The sequence below is a fragment of the Enoplosus armatus genome, chromosome 9, assembly GCF_043641665.1.
Source record: "Enoplosus armatus isolate fEnoArm2 chromosome 9, fEnoArm2.hap1, whole genome shotgun sequence".
Lineage (NCBI taxonomy): Eukaryota > Metazoa > Chordata > Actinopteri > Centrarchiformes > Enoplosidae > Enoplosus > Enoplosus armatus.
The window spans coordinates 5,732,484-5,745,910 of NC_092188.1; the positions used below are offsets into that span (position 1 = coordinate 5,732,484).

The window sequence follows — 13,427 nt, forward strand, 5'->3', positions numbered from 1 at the left end:
ATTATTTCCACTTCGTTTCTGAGAAATAACGTTTTCCCGTAGTTTTGGCATGGACTGGTCTACTACAATACCCAGAGGTCTCTGCCGCCGTTGCTATGGAAAAGAAGCCGGTTAGAGGCGCAAATCAGAGTGGTAGTGAATTCAAAACGCTTCGTCGTTGAATTAGTGAACAAAATACGGCGCCATAAAGATAGAAAAATTGACCGTGTCTAAAGTAAGTTTATTTAAATTTAAGTTTTCTCAACATCGTTATCTTTAGCTTTCTGCGATATCTCTGTGATTGGGTGTTTCCTGCCGAAATGCACCTTGGGAGTCGTAGTTAACGTCTCCCTCGAAGTTTTTTTTTATGTACTTTTCATCAAAGAGCCAGATATTTTCTGCCGCAGTTGTTAATCTTTTGTACCTGTGATTCGACCACGAGAGTTTGATGCCGCTCCAACCTGTAGATGTGCTTTAACTCACGTAACGTTGTCTTTGGGAAAAGTTAACGGGAATGTTACTTCCGGAACCAAGAGCGCCTGAAATAACAATTCTGTTAAAGCCAGTGTTGAATGACAAGTGTCCCCCTGTCTCCTCCTCACCGTCCAATCATCAAATAGCTTTTGAGTTTCTAGTTACTTCAGGAACTGTTGCTATGGAGATGATGCCTCAACACCTCACACAAAGTCCCCCCCCCCCCCCCCCCCCGGATGTTTCACAGTCAACAAATGATATGGGTTTGTCATTTCCAGAGTGGTAACAGTTTTTTTTAAAGAGGAAAGTGCATGTGAAGGAATGCAGGTCCAGTCGGTGCCCCTCGGCTCTGTCACCATCGGACCGCAGTCTTGGCGCGATGGTACCGTCCACTCCATCCGGCGTGCGGAGCGCCTGGTGCGGCAGACTCGGGCCGGGCGATCCGGGACTTGCAGCCGGGCCCGCAGCTGCAGCGCCGCTAAGCGCACAGACTGCACAGCGGAAACAACCGAAGATAAGATCACGGGGGAGGAATGCGGAGGGAGTCGTGACTCCATCTGCAAAAATAAGATGTTGAGGATGAGGAAAACAGACAGACAGATCCTGAACTGAGGACAACTGACTGATAACTGACGAAATAATAGTTTGGTCATTGTGATGAAGTTTGACACTCAGAACAATATGTACAGATTACTCTTCATCACACCATGTTTTCAAAGGAGATAAAACACACCGAAAGTTACAAATTCATTATTGAACACTCCAGATCAACTTTAACTTCTTGTAAACTAGGCTGTAAGACAATAATTACTTTTTTGTTCTGACAAACAATGATGTAGGAAGTATTCATATCTATACCATAGTATAAATGTACTCTTACAAGTAAAATCCTGCATTGAAAATTAAGTTAAAGTACATAAGTATTATCAGCAAAATATACTGTGTGCAATATTTCCCTCTGAAATGTAGTGGAGTACGAGTATAAAGTAAATGTACTTGGTAACTTTCCACCACTGACAATCTAACTTTCTTCTGAAGTTCCCCAGTGGCTCCCAGAGTATGACTGTGGCCCCGTTCCCACCTACCAGCTTGCGTGAACAGTGTGCCGGGGCCAGTGTTGCAGTGGCCGGTGAGTACATGCGGAGGGTGCGGGAGGTGGAGGGCCAGCTGCGCAGGCAGGCCGGCAGGGTGACCCAGGAGGGCATTAAGCTGGAGAGGGAGAGGGGTCACCTGGAGAGGATGCTGCGCAGCCTCAGGACTGATCTGACTGTCAACAGGAGGAGTTCGGAGGGGAGGACCAGGAGGCCGTCCACTGCTGAGACAGTAAGTTTACACAACCTGGCTATTCTCATCAGCAAAAGCACATTATGAACAGTCGGTAACAGGGTCTTGAATCATGTATCACTTCAGGGCTGCTTTGTTTCATTCTGTGGAGAAGAAACACCAATAAGAGAATTTCTCCACAGGGATCAGCAGTGGTGTTGTACTTGAGTCAAGGCTCAAATTGTCTGATATTTACATTTGTCTTAAAAGTTTGGACTTTTGGTCTCAACCACTTATAGATTTGGACTTTTTTAAAGTTGAAATATGGACAAAAGAAACAAGATAATTTAGTTAATTTTTTGTTTGTTGTCTGCAGAAACACATGTAATGTTTGTCAAACTTCCATAAAACGTTGTTAAAATCCCACAGACATTATTACTACACTTCAGTAGCAGCACTGCTAATATTGAATTTTTAAATCCTTTCAATAATGACTGCAAAGTATGCTACGTTTTCACAGCCATTACAGCTGAACCCAACACCAGACGTGGTGTAAGTGATACAACAGACTACGGATTAATTCATGGAGCTCTGTATTGTGAATTTCATTTGTCAAGGAGAGATGTGTTGGCTGACAGGTCTGCTCTGCTGCAGGAGAGAGATGGTGCTGATTACTTGTTGTTGTGTGAGAGAAGAGAGCTGGCCCAGTTGAAACAGGATCTGGAGGAAGCGCTGAGAAACACACTGACCCAGCTACAGGTGACTTACAGTGTCACTATTCTGTCTTCACCGGTTGACTCATTTTCCTTTAAAGCCTCCTCCCCCACTCAGTCTCTGCTTCTTGCTCTCTCTCGTTTCCATTTGCCCTTCCATGTGATTTACTGGCATGAGTGATGGAAGAAAATGACATCTAACATCCCCCCTTCTCTCTTATAACCATATTAATATTTTTACAGACAAAACAAGGAAACAATCAATTGAGAAAATAATCGGCAGATGATTCAATAATGGAAGTAATACTTAGTTGCAGCCCTAATGTGTCCTTTTTAAGTCCCCCCCTCTGTCTCTTCCAGGCCCTGGGCCAGAGCAGCAGACAGCTGCTGGACTGTGCCAGAGAGAGGGCTCGTGTCCTGGAGCTGCTGCCTCGCAGCGGCTCTGCTGGAGGACACCGCAGCGCTGCTCAGACCTTCACCAAAACAGACCCCATCAGCCCCTTTACACCAGGTACACTCAGGACAAGAAGTTAAACTGTACCAATCATGCTGTGGCAGCAGGAAAATGTTTAACACACATCCAATGTAGATTAATGGATGCAGAAAATAATGGATTACAAAAAATAAAATTAATACAAATAATGGAACTGTTAATGTGCATCTACAGTATATACAGGAAATACGGTGGCCATGTAGACTAGTATTAACAAGTCTACAGTCATGCTAGCAGCTCTGTGAGGGTGTACTTAGGCACAGTGGTGTTTTGAGCTAAATGCTAATGCTAGCAATAGGCTCATAATGTCAATGCTAACATCATGGTGTTCAGTAGGTGTAATGTTTCACCATCTTATTTTAGCGTGTTAGCATGCTAACATTTGCTAATTAGCAGTAAACACAAAGTCAGGTGAGGCTGATGGGAATGTCTTTAGTTTTATCTGGTCATAAAACACACATACACATACGAACACATAATCTCATCACTAATCTACACTACCCCTAACAACATACCCACTGTGTATTCTGAGGTAAAATGGTTATAGTATTGTAAATGGTAAAAGTAAGGGTTATTTTAGGATGATCCCCACTTGTGAAAAACTCACTGTTCTTATGGCCTCTTGATTTTAGAAAAAAAAGTCCACCAAAGCTTGTTTAAGTTAAATAAATATTTTTTACATCACTGATTTGTCTTCTTGCAGAATGTAAACAGGTTTCAGAGTCGTCCACTTTGACAGTCAACCAGTCACAGCTACTGAGGGGAAATATCAGACAGATGCTAACCAGCGCCATCACCAGGCAGAGAGCTCTTCATCGTACCATCAATGACGGCCTGGTGAAGAAAATGGCAGAGACAATCAGTCTGCAGGTAGACATAAATACAACAACGTATCTTTGACATCATTTCGATATCAGAATAATAAATCCTAATTTTCATTCTGTCTTTTGTAGCAAAACCTGACTTTGATGTCAGCAGCCACCAGGCAGGCCATGTTTCGCAAGCAGAGAGAAATTAATTGTGTTCGACACAGCCACGACAGAGTGCAGGTCAGTGTGTATGTGAAACAGCATCAGAGACTTTATTTGAGATTCAGTGACAATGTACACAAGGTGATGTTTTCCCCGTGTTATTCTGTGGACAGGGTCCAGAGTACAGCGGTGACGTACTGTCCAGAGAGAAACTCAACAGGCCTCTGGTGCAGGTTTATCAGAGACACCCAGGAACACAGTTACCTGAGGCTGCTCATCTCATACAGGTGTGTACTGCTTCCAAAAGGTCTATCCATATATGTTCAAATACACTTATAGAGACTGATAACAGCTGTGAGACTGAACCAAAACAGTAACGCTGCAGGCCATAAAAACAAAACAATGAACAGCTTTAATATTTACAACTGCAGCCTAGTTTATTTTTTCACAACCTGGCAACCTACAAATTGTTCATGCAAACGATTTGTTACTGACGTATACAGTTTTAAGAAATTATTTGTTGAGCATTTATAAAGCCATTAATTACAACTCAAAATTGTATATTAAGTATGCCTTATTAGAAAGTGGTACTGGAATTTGAAAACACTGCTAAATATAGTGTCAGTTGACAAACAAACCTTTCTGAGGAAAAAGGAAATATTATGTCAGCTTGCACTCACACTTCTGGAGACAACAATCTGCAGTCTTGTCTCTTGATACTGTCACACCACATTACAAGGGTTGTTAGGGGCTGCAGATGAAGAGGAGACCCAAAAACAGAAGATGTGGAGTAGATGCTCAGCCTCCCGCTGTATCTTTAAACTTAGTCAGAAAGGTAGGTCTAAGAAAAGTTGCCTCTCATACAAGATAGTAGGAGCCTCTCTACTCGTGTGAAAATAAAGACACATGCGGTGCATATCAGGATCTCTTCATATTCAACATTTCACACCATATCCTAAAAAAGCATTCAGTGGTTTAACACTCACCTCCCCCTTTGTCCCCTGCTGAACCAAACCAGGCTAAATGTGTTTCCTGTTTGTCTCTCAGGGCAGTGCAGTGCTGAGGCGATGTCTAATGTCCTCTGAGGGTGAGCTGGCGAAGCTGCAGCGCACCTGTCTGCAGCTGCTGGACGACCAGCACGGCAAGAGAGCAGCAGCTCAGGTGGACGCAGCCGTCATCCGCATGAGGCGTCAGCAGGTCGACATGCGAGCCATGCCGTCGTTCCTCCAGCAGGGGGCGTGCAGAAGCCAACTCACCCTGTCTGTTCAGTAGGGCTGCAGCAAGTATGCAAGTAGAGAGAGATGATAGTGTATGTTAATTGTGTTGAGAGTAATAGGGAGCAGCCATATGCAAAATTTACTGATTCAAGATTGATCCAATTAAAGAGAATTTTAATGCTACAGTACAACTATTTAAGGGAATAGTGTGCTTTTATGGAATCAAATAAGGGTCATTAATATTTTGAGCTTGTGAAATGAAGTTCACAAATGATTTCATGTGTAAAAAAATGCATGCACATATCTGAACGTGTAATAAAGTCTTGCAGCTGTGAAATGTTTTGTGCATGTGTGAAAAACTTTTGTAGCTGTGGGAATATTTTGAGTATGTGTAATTAAAATTTGTGCATTCATTTGTGGAGGCCGTTATAGCAGCAGATTAATGCCCATGCTTTCAAATGAAATCTTCAAATCACCACACATGGGTGTACTGTTCATGTGTCCATACTTTTGACCAACTGTTGTTTCAGTGTTAAAAGAAATGCCTTAGATTTATTTGCCGTACCCATTTTATCGTGGTCTAATTCAGTTATCTTTACTGCAATAAAACATGACCATGAGTGGATAGAGATAGAGTAGTGTCTAATATGATTATCTTATCTCACAAGATTATCAAATTTCTCAATAAAAAACAAACTCATTTACTTATTAAACTAAAGTATTAGATTTTAAGATATAAACTGACAAACTGCCTTCTTTGTGAACCAAAACAGCTTTAAAGACCTGTGAATTTACCATAAAGTTAAAAACAGTGTTTCTACCTCCTACTTGGATTTCTAGTCATGGGACTGCAGATCACTTGACAGCCCTCCCACCAAACTTAACGTCTGTCATTAGGAGATAAGACATGATTTAATAAGCCTGCCCTGTTTTACCATAGTACACGCCACATGTCTTATCATTCTGTATAAAAAAACATGACATAAGTGGGCATAAAAGTACCCATTTTATATAGATTTTACGCTAAACTAGCTTTGTTTCCTCACAAAACCCCTATTCTCTTAAAGCTGAATGGGGCTATTCTCTGCAGGACAGTGAGCCCTGGCAGTGCTGTAAAATCCTGGCTGTCACCGGGAGGCTAACAGCCTGATTGAATCATATGTATTGGATTGTGGAGATTCCTGGAGTTAATTTACAGAATATCAAGAGAAACCAGAACAGATTTACCTTCAGTTCTCTGCAGCTGGGCTGGCTGAGGAAGCCGAGTAAGCCTGGATAAAGACGGAGACTTCAAGAGGTTTCTTGTGTTCAACATGAAAACAGCTGGTTTGCTCTAGAAAAGAACAAGAAAGAGACGAAGTGAAGAGCTGAAGAATCAAGCTGCAAGAATATTTTCTCCCTGTGAGACAGTCCAGAAACAGTCAGTAATGTCGACCCTGGTTTGCCCTCTACTACTCCTTTGTTTATTTCCAGCTGTGGGTAAGTGAACAAAACATAAGTGTGTGCGCTTATGTGTTTGCTTGTGCGTATGAATGTACAAAACATGCATGCTATTGCCAGCAGAAATACTGCCAATTATTTTCTCGATTAACTGATTAACCATTGGTCTATAGAATGTTGAAAATTGAGTATCACAGTTTTCTAGAGCCCAATGTGACACCTTCAAATGTCTTATTATGTCTGACTAACAGTCAAAAACCCAAAGATATTCAATTTACTATAATGTAAGACAAGGCAAACCAGCAAATCCTCACATTTGAAAACCTGGAACCAAATGTTTGGCAAAATAGTTGCAATATAATCAAGTAATTGTTTCTGCTTTAGCTAATATACTTTTTGTACCAACAATAAAGCTTTCTATTATATAATTTTCAGCTCATTCATTCATTTACTTCCATAACAATCACAATCACCACTAATACATATGATATAATATTTTTTGAGCTCAGTTGAGGATGTCATTATCTGATACCGTTTTGTGTCATTTTCATGTTGTTTTGATTCATAATCATGATGTCACTCCATCTCCTCTGCTTAACTAAACTCTTTAAAGCCATTTTGTGTTTCTTAACCAACATGTCTGTCCTTCAGCTCCCCTCTTCTGTTACACCTGTGTGTTCCCGGCCATCTCACCTCTGGACTGCATCAGATTCCCTCTCAGGTGTCCACCCGGGCAGGTCTGTCTGTCCAGCAGAGCTGTGGGAGAGAGAGGTGAGGGCATGTAAAGTCAGTGAACAACATTTAAATGAATCAAAACTGAGAAAAAGAACTGAGAAAGGCAGTGCCAAGCACAGAGAGTCAGTGTGGTTTATTTATTTTTTTGTGTGTGTGTGTGTGAGTCTCTCCCAAACTGATGTTTCTAATGAACTCTTGATTTTCAGGAGACTTCCGTGTTGTGTTGTATGAGAAGAGCTGCGTCCTTCCCTCCCTGTGTGGAGTCACCGGTGAAAGATACACCATGGGACTCAACTTCACCTTCACCAATGAATGTTGCAACACACACCTGTGTAACGATGCTGCAACACCTGCCACCCCCTACTGGACTTGCACATTACTCACACTACTTATTGCATACTCAGTTTGGTGAATAGAAAAATATGAAATCAATGTGGAAGAGAACTAGTTTGACACACATGAAGTGGAGTTGCCTGTTCTGCCCTCTAATGGACTGACATTATACTCAACTTCCTTATCGTAACACTGTGCACTAATCTGTGTGACACCAAGGTTTGTTTTACCACGAGTGCAAGATGGAAAAATTATATTTTATAATAATTATTTTTTTTATTGCTAACGACATCTAAAGATGTGTCTTTCTGGTTGCAGAGCTGTTTTTGGAGGGGGGAGTGGGGATGAGCGTAATATGTTTAGCGTATTTTTACACAAACTGTGATAAAATACTAAAACTAACTCTATCCACTTATCAGTCAAGTTCGTTTTAGAGGGCTTTTCAGTTTGTAAACACATACTGTCGGTGAGATCATCCACACCCAACCTGACCTGACCTGACCTGACCTGTATATTACAGGCAACACTTCAATTAGCTTTAGTAAGAAAAGTTCTTAGTTGGATGATCAATTGGTTTATATTTTCAGACTTACATTAAAAATAATCTGAGAATTACATTTACATGTTTCCTGTCATCACACAGGTTGCGTACAGTGTACAATGTTTGTGCTCATCTGGCACTGGCCTACAGAATGAAAGACATGTATCATTGTGTCCTCAAACTCATGTTATTCATGTAAAATGTGAGCATTCATTCATTAGTTCAAGAGAGTTATTATTACGTTGCATACTTGCCTCAAAATGGTGGAACATTACCATGCTGTTTATTAGTCACTTTATTTGTGTTGCCATTATTTGATCATGTAAAAAAAAATGTTGTTTAAGTCGAAGGTCAACCTCAACACATAATGTTCAGTTAGTTGTCCTCCTGCAAATGGCTCACCTAAACGGAAAGGGGCCATTATTGATGTTATTACTTCCACTTGTGCTTATCTCGATATGAAAGGGGTGAAAGTGGTCGATACGGTAAAACACAACCAACCCACCTGCTGTTTTACTCGTTGAACTTACTGAGCTAGGATAAATATGAATACAACCGTTAGAAGCAGGACAAGCGCCATTAAATTGTTTTTCATGAAACGGCCAGTCAGCGGCGCCATTTTGTTTCCCTCTGCTTCCTTTCGCCACCAGGTGCTGTTGATTTGGCTCCACCTGAGGAGAACATCATCAGTGATAAAAACTCTTTGGTTAAAGTTGGATTTTTAAGTCTAAACCTTGAAATACACATTAAACGTGTTATTTTTGACCAAGAGTTCCGGGCATGGTTTACCTTTCACTATATTTCATGTTGCCCCTGTTGTCCTTCGCTGATGGAGGAACACTACCGACGTTTGGGGCTTCAAATCAAACAACTCAGGTGATGAGAAACGTTTCCCGGAGAGAAACACCGACTCTGCCTCCGCCGTACTTGCACCTGCCCGTGTTTGTGGACTCAAGGCTACCGCTGGTGGAGAAGGAGCATTTCTCTCCAGCCAGAGGCACCGGACAGGAGCCTTTACCTGAACCCATCCGGGAAGTCTTGCTCCCGGTTCGGCCTAACGCCAGTCCACCCAGCGTTTCGGGTGTTTCCGTAAAAACTTCGTGCAAGCGGAAAAAAATGTACGTACAGGTGCAGAGGAGCGTTTTGGGCACCGGTGAACCACTATCTCAGCTCAAACTGGGAACATGCCAAGCCAGTAAATCTACGCGGGACTACCTGTATTTTGAATATGAGCTCGGCAGGTGTGGAACCAAACGCACGGTGAGCTTTAACAGTCGTCTCATGTATCCCCACATGCTAACAGTCTCTTTTGTGATGCTAGCAGTGTGGCTCAAGGGGTGGCAATCTGGGTTTGTTGTTGCCCCCCCCCGGGAAATTAAAATATCTCAACATATATTTGATGGATTGGCACCAAATTTGGTACAGACATTCATAATGGCCAGATGATGTGTCCTAAAGATTTTGGAAATGCCCTGACTTTTCATGTAGCGCCCCCAGCAGGTCAAAGTTTAAACTTATTCTGTAATATAGTATATCTCAACATCTACTTGATTTATTGGCACCAGTTTTTTTTTTTACAAACAGTCATGGTTCCCAGAGGATGAATCCTGCTGACTTTGGTGATCCCCTGACCTTGCCTCTAGCGCCATTAGTTATGACCCTGTTCCATTTACAGTAGGTGGGCCAGGGCCCTGGTATTGTGCTCACTGGAATGGCTGTGACACACTAAATAGAACAGGACTATAATTCATTTTATCAATTATACCATGTTTACCCTACTTTCACATGTCAAAATGGCTGCTATGAAAAGGGCCTACCGAGAAAGTAACAGGCAGAGTAATCTATAATGAAAATAATCATTAGTTGTTGCCCTAATCTCAACAACTAGTGAATGGATTGTCATGCAATTTGGTACACATTCACTTTCCCATGAGGATGAATTGTAATAACTTTGGTAAACCCTTAACTTTTCATGTAGGGCCATCATCAGGTCAAACTTTCAGTTGGTCCAAAATTAATGACATTCCCAACAGCCTCAGCTGTACTTTGCTAATTACTAAGTCTTGCATGCTAACATGCTAAACTAAGATGATGAATGGTAAACACATACCCACTAATCATTTGCATGTCAACATTATCATGGCAAGTATATTAGGATGCTGATGTTAGCATTTAGTACAGCTTTGTAGAGCCGCTACTGTGGACTGAATCTTCTTAAAGGAAGATCGATCATTTATTCAATTGTTTCTTTGCAGATAAGTAATAACCAGGTAGCCTATTCAAACACCCTACAGTATGACCCACCAAGGCTCCAAGGACCAATCAGGCGAGCTGTGCCCTTCACCCTACCTATTGCATGTTATTATAACAGGTAAGATTGGTACTGGATCCAGACCAGAAATCGTTCTGCACCAAGTTCTTTATAACATGCAAATCATATGTTAACACTGTTTTTGTTAATCTTGACAATGTATTTAACTGTTTAGGTACCAGTACTCCTACAAAATAGGCTACACACCAAAGATGCGGATGCGCAAGGTCTTCAAACCAGTGAAGAACAGAGCAAAATTCATTCTGACACCACGAAATGGTAAAACCTGCAAAAATGTATGTTATCAGCCAACAACTAATAGCCATGTGCTTTCAAAGTGTTTGTTTGAGAATTGAAGAAAGTGCTTTCAGTACTTATGGGAAATGGATTGGTGGCCTTAGCCCTTTAATGGTCCCACCCAGTAAAAGGTAATGGACAAATTATTATTTTGCATTTCTTAGTTCCTATGGCCACTAACATATGTTAGAGACATATTTAAAAACACTTTTTTTAATATGTCTCTACCAAATGTTACAGCAAAAGTACACTTTCATCAGTATCTGTAGTTTTGTCTTCAATGAAATAAAATCAGTTTTTATATAACCATTTTCTATACACTTCTATCTGGACACCAACTTTGGGCAGAAGTTGAAAATTTGAGAAAGTCAAGCTAATGTCAATATGATAAATGTAATTTATCAGTTTATAATCAGAAAACTATGTATTGAATGACAATATTCTGCTTTTGCAAAAACAATATTAGCAACATTACCTTTTAATTGAATTATTAAATTGTCGTCTCAACATCATGTTTTTAGAAAGTTATTCTTGTTGCCTGACTGCTTCTTTCTGTCTTTCAGCTCAGTGGGAAAGGCTTTTTCCATCAGATCAGTACGTGCTCGGGAAGCCCATGTACTTTGAGGCAGAGGCCCCGTCCATGTCCCAAGACGAAAGACTGTACGTCCACTTGTGTTACGCAACTCCCGAGAAGTCCCACACCTCCACGCCCAAGTTTCCAGTTGTGAAAAACTTTGGGTAATAAACACCTCACTCTCGTACAAACTGAAGATCTTGAGGTTTATTTATAGTCATTCAGTTTTTATTTAAAAAGAAACGTATATAAAGACGGTGCATATTACAGTCAGGTTTTCTCTCTCTCTGATAAAGGTGTATGGTTGAAAGCAAGGACAGTCGTTCCAGATTCATCCCATACAAAAACAATGCTGTGAGATTCTCTGTGGATGCCTTCTTGTTCAAGGGAATGACAGGCCAGGTGAGCAAAAATTCTGACTGTGTTTTTATGTTATAATGATCTGCAGCCTTTGCTAATTTTTGTTTGCTGTAAATAGTATGGTTGCCGTTTGAATACTTTGCTAAAAGACTGTAAAACATTTAACTGATGGGCAATCTTGTGATCTGATCTCCTGTAGCAGCTCTACATGCACTGCACCATGTCTGTGGGAGGTCCTGTCCCCACACCTACAGCTAAGTCTTGCAACTACGACACAAAAGCAAGAAGGTTAGTTTTCTTCTTAAAGAAATTGAAGAATGAAAAGAAATGACAAGTTTATTCTTTTTCAAACGTGCTGTACAGTTCTTGACACTAAAGGGATCAGCTCTTCATCACTGTTTTTCTCAGATGGGTTGAGCTGTATGGGGCAGCCTCAGTGTGCACCTGCTGCGACACCAACTGTACCTCTGCTGCATCCATAGGTGAGTCATTGCTTCCCTCATTTGACATAAGAAAACACATTACCCTTAAGGGATGATGCTGGAGACATTCTACATTGTCAACAAATCCCATGAAAAGACCCAAACCAACAATGACTTGATCGATTCTACAAAAAAGTATTCTCAGTCCATAAGCCTGACATATCTTTATTCCTCTGGCCATGGGCCTACATTGTTAAAAACACATATGTTAGCCACACTCTTGCACTGGGTGACATGTTCCTTTATTACCCTAACTGGATTGATACTTTTCAGTTATGCAGTTTTATTCCAATCCTCTTTAGAGAAAACTGTCACCTGTGAATTGGAGTATCTTTTTAGTATTTTTTCTTTTTATGAGTAATTTTCTGTTGTAATTTTGGAACAAATGACAGGATATTCTAATACCAAAAATTCAACATTTTCCAGTGACCAAAATAATCAGCAGCAGGCCGTGGACAATAGAGCCGAAAGTGAAACCTACCACAGCCCCGAAGAGGAAGAGGGTCTCCACAACAACAACAACAGCAGCAGCACCACAACCTGAGACAACCAGAGAGGTGACTGAAAGGAGGACGACTTCACAGCCTGAAGCGATAACAGCGACTCCAGTGGGTAAGGTGGAGAACACGACGAAGGAGTTGGAGTGGCCGTTTGGAGGTGGAGGAGTGATGTGGGTTGAGGTGGAAGGTGAGGAGAAGCAGGTGAAGGGCTCTGCTGTTGTGGAGGAGGGGGAGGTCACAGTACCTCGCACAATATTTGAAGAAATCTTTGATTTTGACAAATAAAGCTGACATTTGTACAGTGATAAGTTCACTCCAGGTGGATCATTACATGACTCCTGAGGAGCTCAAAGCAATAATCTAAAGGTTAATGTACTTTTTTTTTTTTGTGTGTGCAAATGATGTCTGTATTCATACACGTTTGAGAAAGTTGTTGTTGGTACTAACTGTGCAACTGGATTGCATTTATTTGTCACTTGCAACGTTGAGTCTATATCAATCATCTCATTAAAGGAATAGTTCAATATTTTGGGAAATAAGCTTATTCTTTGTTAGGTGAGAAGATTACCACTCTCATATTTGCCCGGTCAATATTAAGCTGCTGCTTGTTAGCTTATCTTAGCAGCATAAAGTAATGTTATGTGGATTAAACAAACAAGACATAATGTGTTAATTAATGAGCTTTAGAAGCAGGTTTTTTTTTTTTTTTTTTTTTTTTTTACAGAGCCAGGGTAGCTGTTTCCC

General features: G+C 41.0%; 3 protein-coding genes across 3 annotated transcripts; all 3 read left to right on the top strand.

Moving 5' to 3' along the window:
• Positions 1–774: 774 nt before the first annotated feature.
• On the top strand, positions 775–5,433 carry tektl1 (tektin like 1). The gene is made up of 8 exons (XM_070912571.1): positions 775–1,051; positions 1,490–1,776; positions 2,371–2,475; positions 2,790–2,940; positions 3,626–3,792; positions 3,876–3,971; positions 4,067–4,180; positions 4,941–5,433. Exons 1-8 carry the CDS (start codon positions 775–777, stop codon positions 5,163–5,165), a joined length of 1,422 nt encoding a protein of 473 aa, XP_070768672.1. The 3' UTR covers positions 5,166–5,433.
• A 1,104-nt stretch (positions 5,434–6,537) lies between these two features.
• LOC139290833 (sperm acrosome membrane-associated protein 4-like) lies at positions 6,538–7,697 on the top strand. The gene is made up of 3 exons (XM_070912700.1): positions 6,538–6,589; positions 7,202–7,321; positions 7,492–7,697. Exons 1-3 carry the CDS (start codon positions 6,538–6,540, stop codon positions 7,695–7,697), a joined length of 378 nt encoding a protein of 125 aa, XP_070768801.1.
• Positions 7,698–8,939: 1,242 nt separating this feature from the next.
• zp3d.2 (zona pellucida glycoprotein 3d tandem duplicate 2) lies at positions 8,940–12,968 on the top strand. The gene is made up of 8 exons (XM_070911788.1): positions 8,940–9,419; positions 10,415–10,530; positions 10,646–10,749; positions 11,331–11,505; positions 11,638–11,743; positions 11,904–11,989; positions 12,110–12,183; positions 12,610–12,968. Exons 1-8 carry the CDS (start codon positions 8,940–8,942, stop codon positions 12,966–12,968), a joined length of 1,500 nt encoding a protein of 499 aa, XP_070767889.1.
• The last annotated feature ends 459 nt before the right edge of the window (positions 12,969–13,427 follow it).

What these genes read in the sequence shown, in the direction of transcription:
- LOC139290833 (XM_070912700.1), top strand. Translation starts at nt 6,538, where the DNA reads ATGTCGACCCTGGTTTGCCCTCTACTACTCCTTTGTTTATTTCCAGCT. An exon ending in TTGTTTATTTCCAGCTGTGG is followed by an intron (nt 6,590 to 7,201) that starts GTAAGTGAACAA and finishes TCTGTCCTTCAG; the next exon opens with CTCCCCTCTTCTGTTACACC. An exon ending in CAGAGCTGTGGGAGAGAGAG is followed by an intron (nt 7,322 to 7,491) that starts GTGAGGGCATGT and finishes CTTGATTTTCAG; the next exon opens with GAGACTTCCGTGTTGTGTTG.
- tektl1 (XM_070912571.1), top strand. Translation starts at nt 775, where the DNA reads ATGCAGGTCCAGTCGGTGCCCCTCGGCTCTGTCACCATCGGACCGCAG. An exon ending in GGCCGTCCACTGCTGAGACA is followed by an intron (nt 1,777 to 2,370) that starts GTAAGTTTACAC and finishes GCTCTGCTGCAG; the next exon opens with GAGAGAGATGGTGCTGATTA. An exon ending in CAGAGACAATCAGTCTGCAG is followed by an intron (nt 3,793 to 3,875) that starts GTAGACATAAAT and finishes TGTCTTTTGTAG; the next exon opens with CAAAACCTGACTTTGATGTC.
- zp3d.2 (XM_070911788.1), top strand. Translation starts at nt 8,940, where the DNA reads ATGGTTTACCTTTCACTATATTTCATGTTGCCCCTGTTGTCCTTCGCT. An exon ending in TCAAGGGAATGACAGGCCAG is followed by an intron (nt 11,744 to 11,903) that starts GTGAGCAAAAAT and finishes CTCCTGTAGCAG; the next exon opens with CTCTACATGCACTGCACCAT. An exon ending in TACGACACAAAAGCAAGAAG is followed by an intron (nt 11,990 to 12,109) that starts GTTAGTTTTCTT and finishes TGTTTTTCTCAG; the next exon opens with ATGGGTTGAGCTGTATGGGG.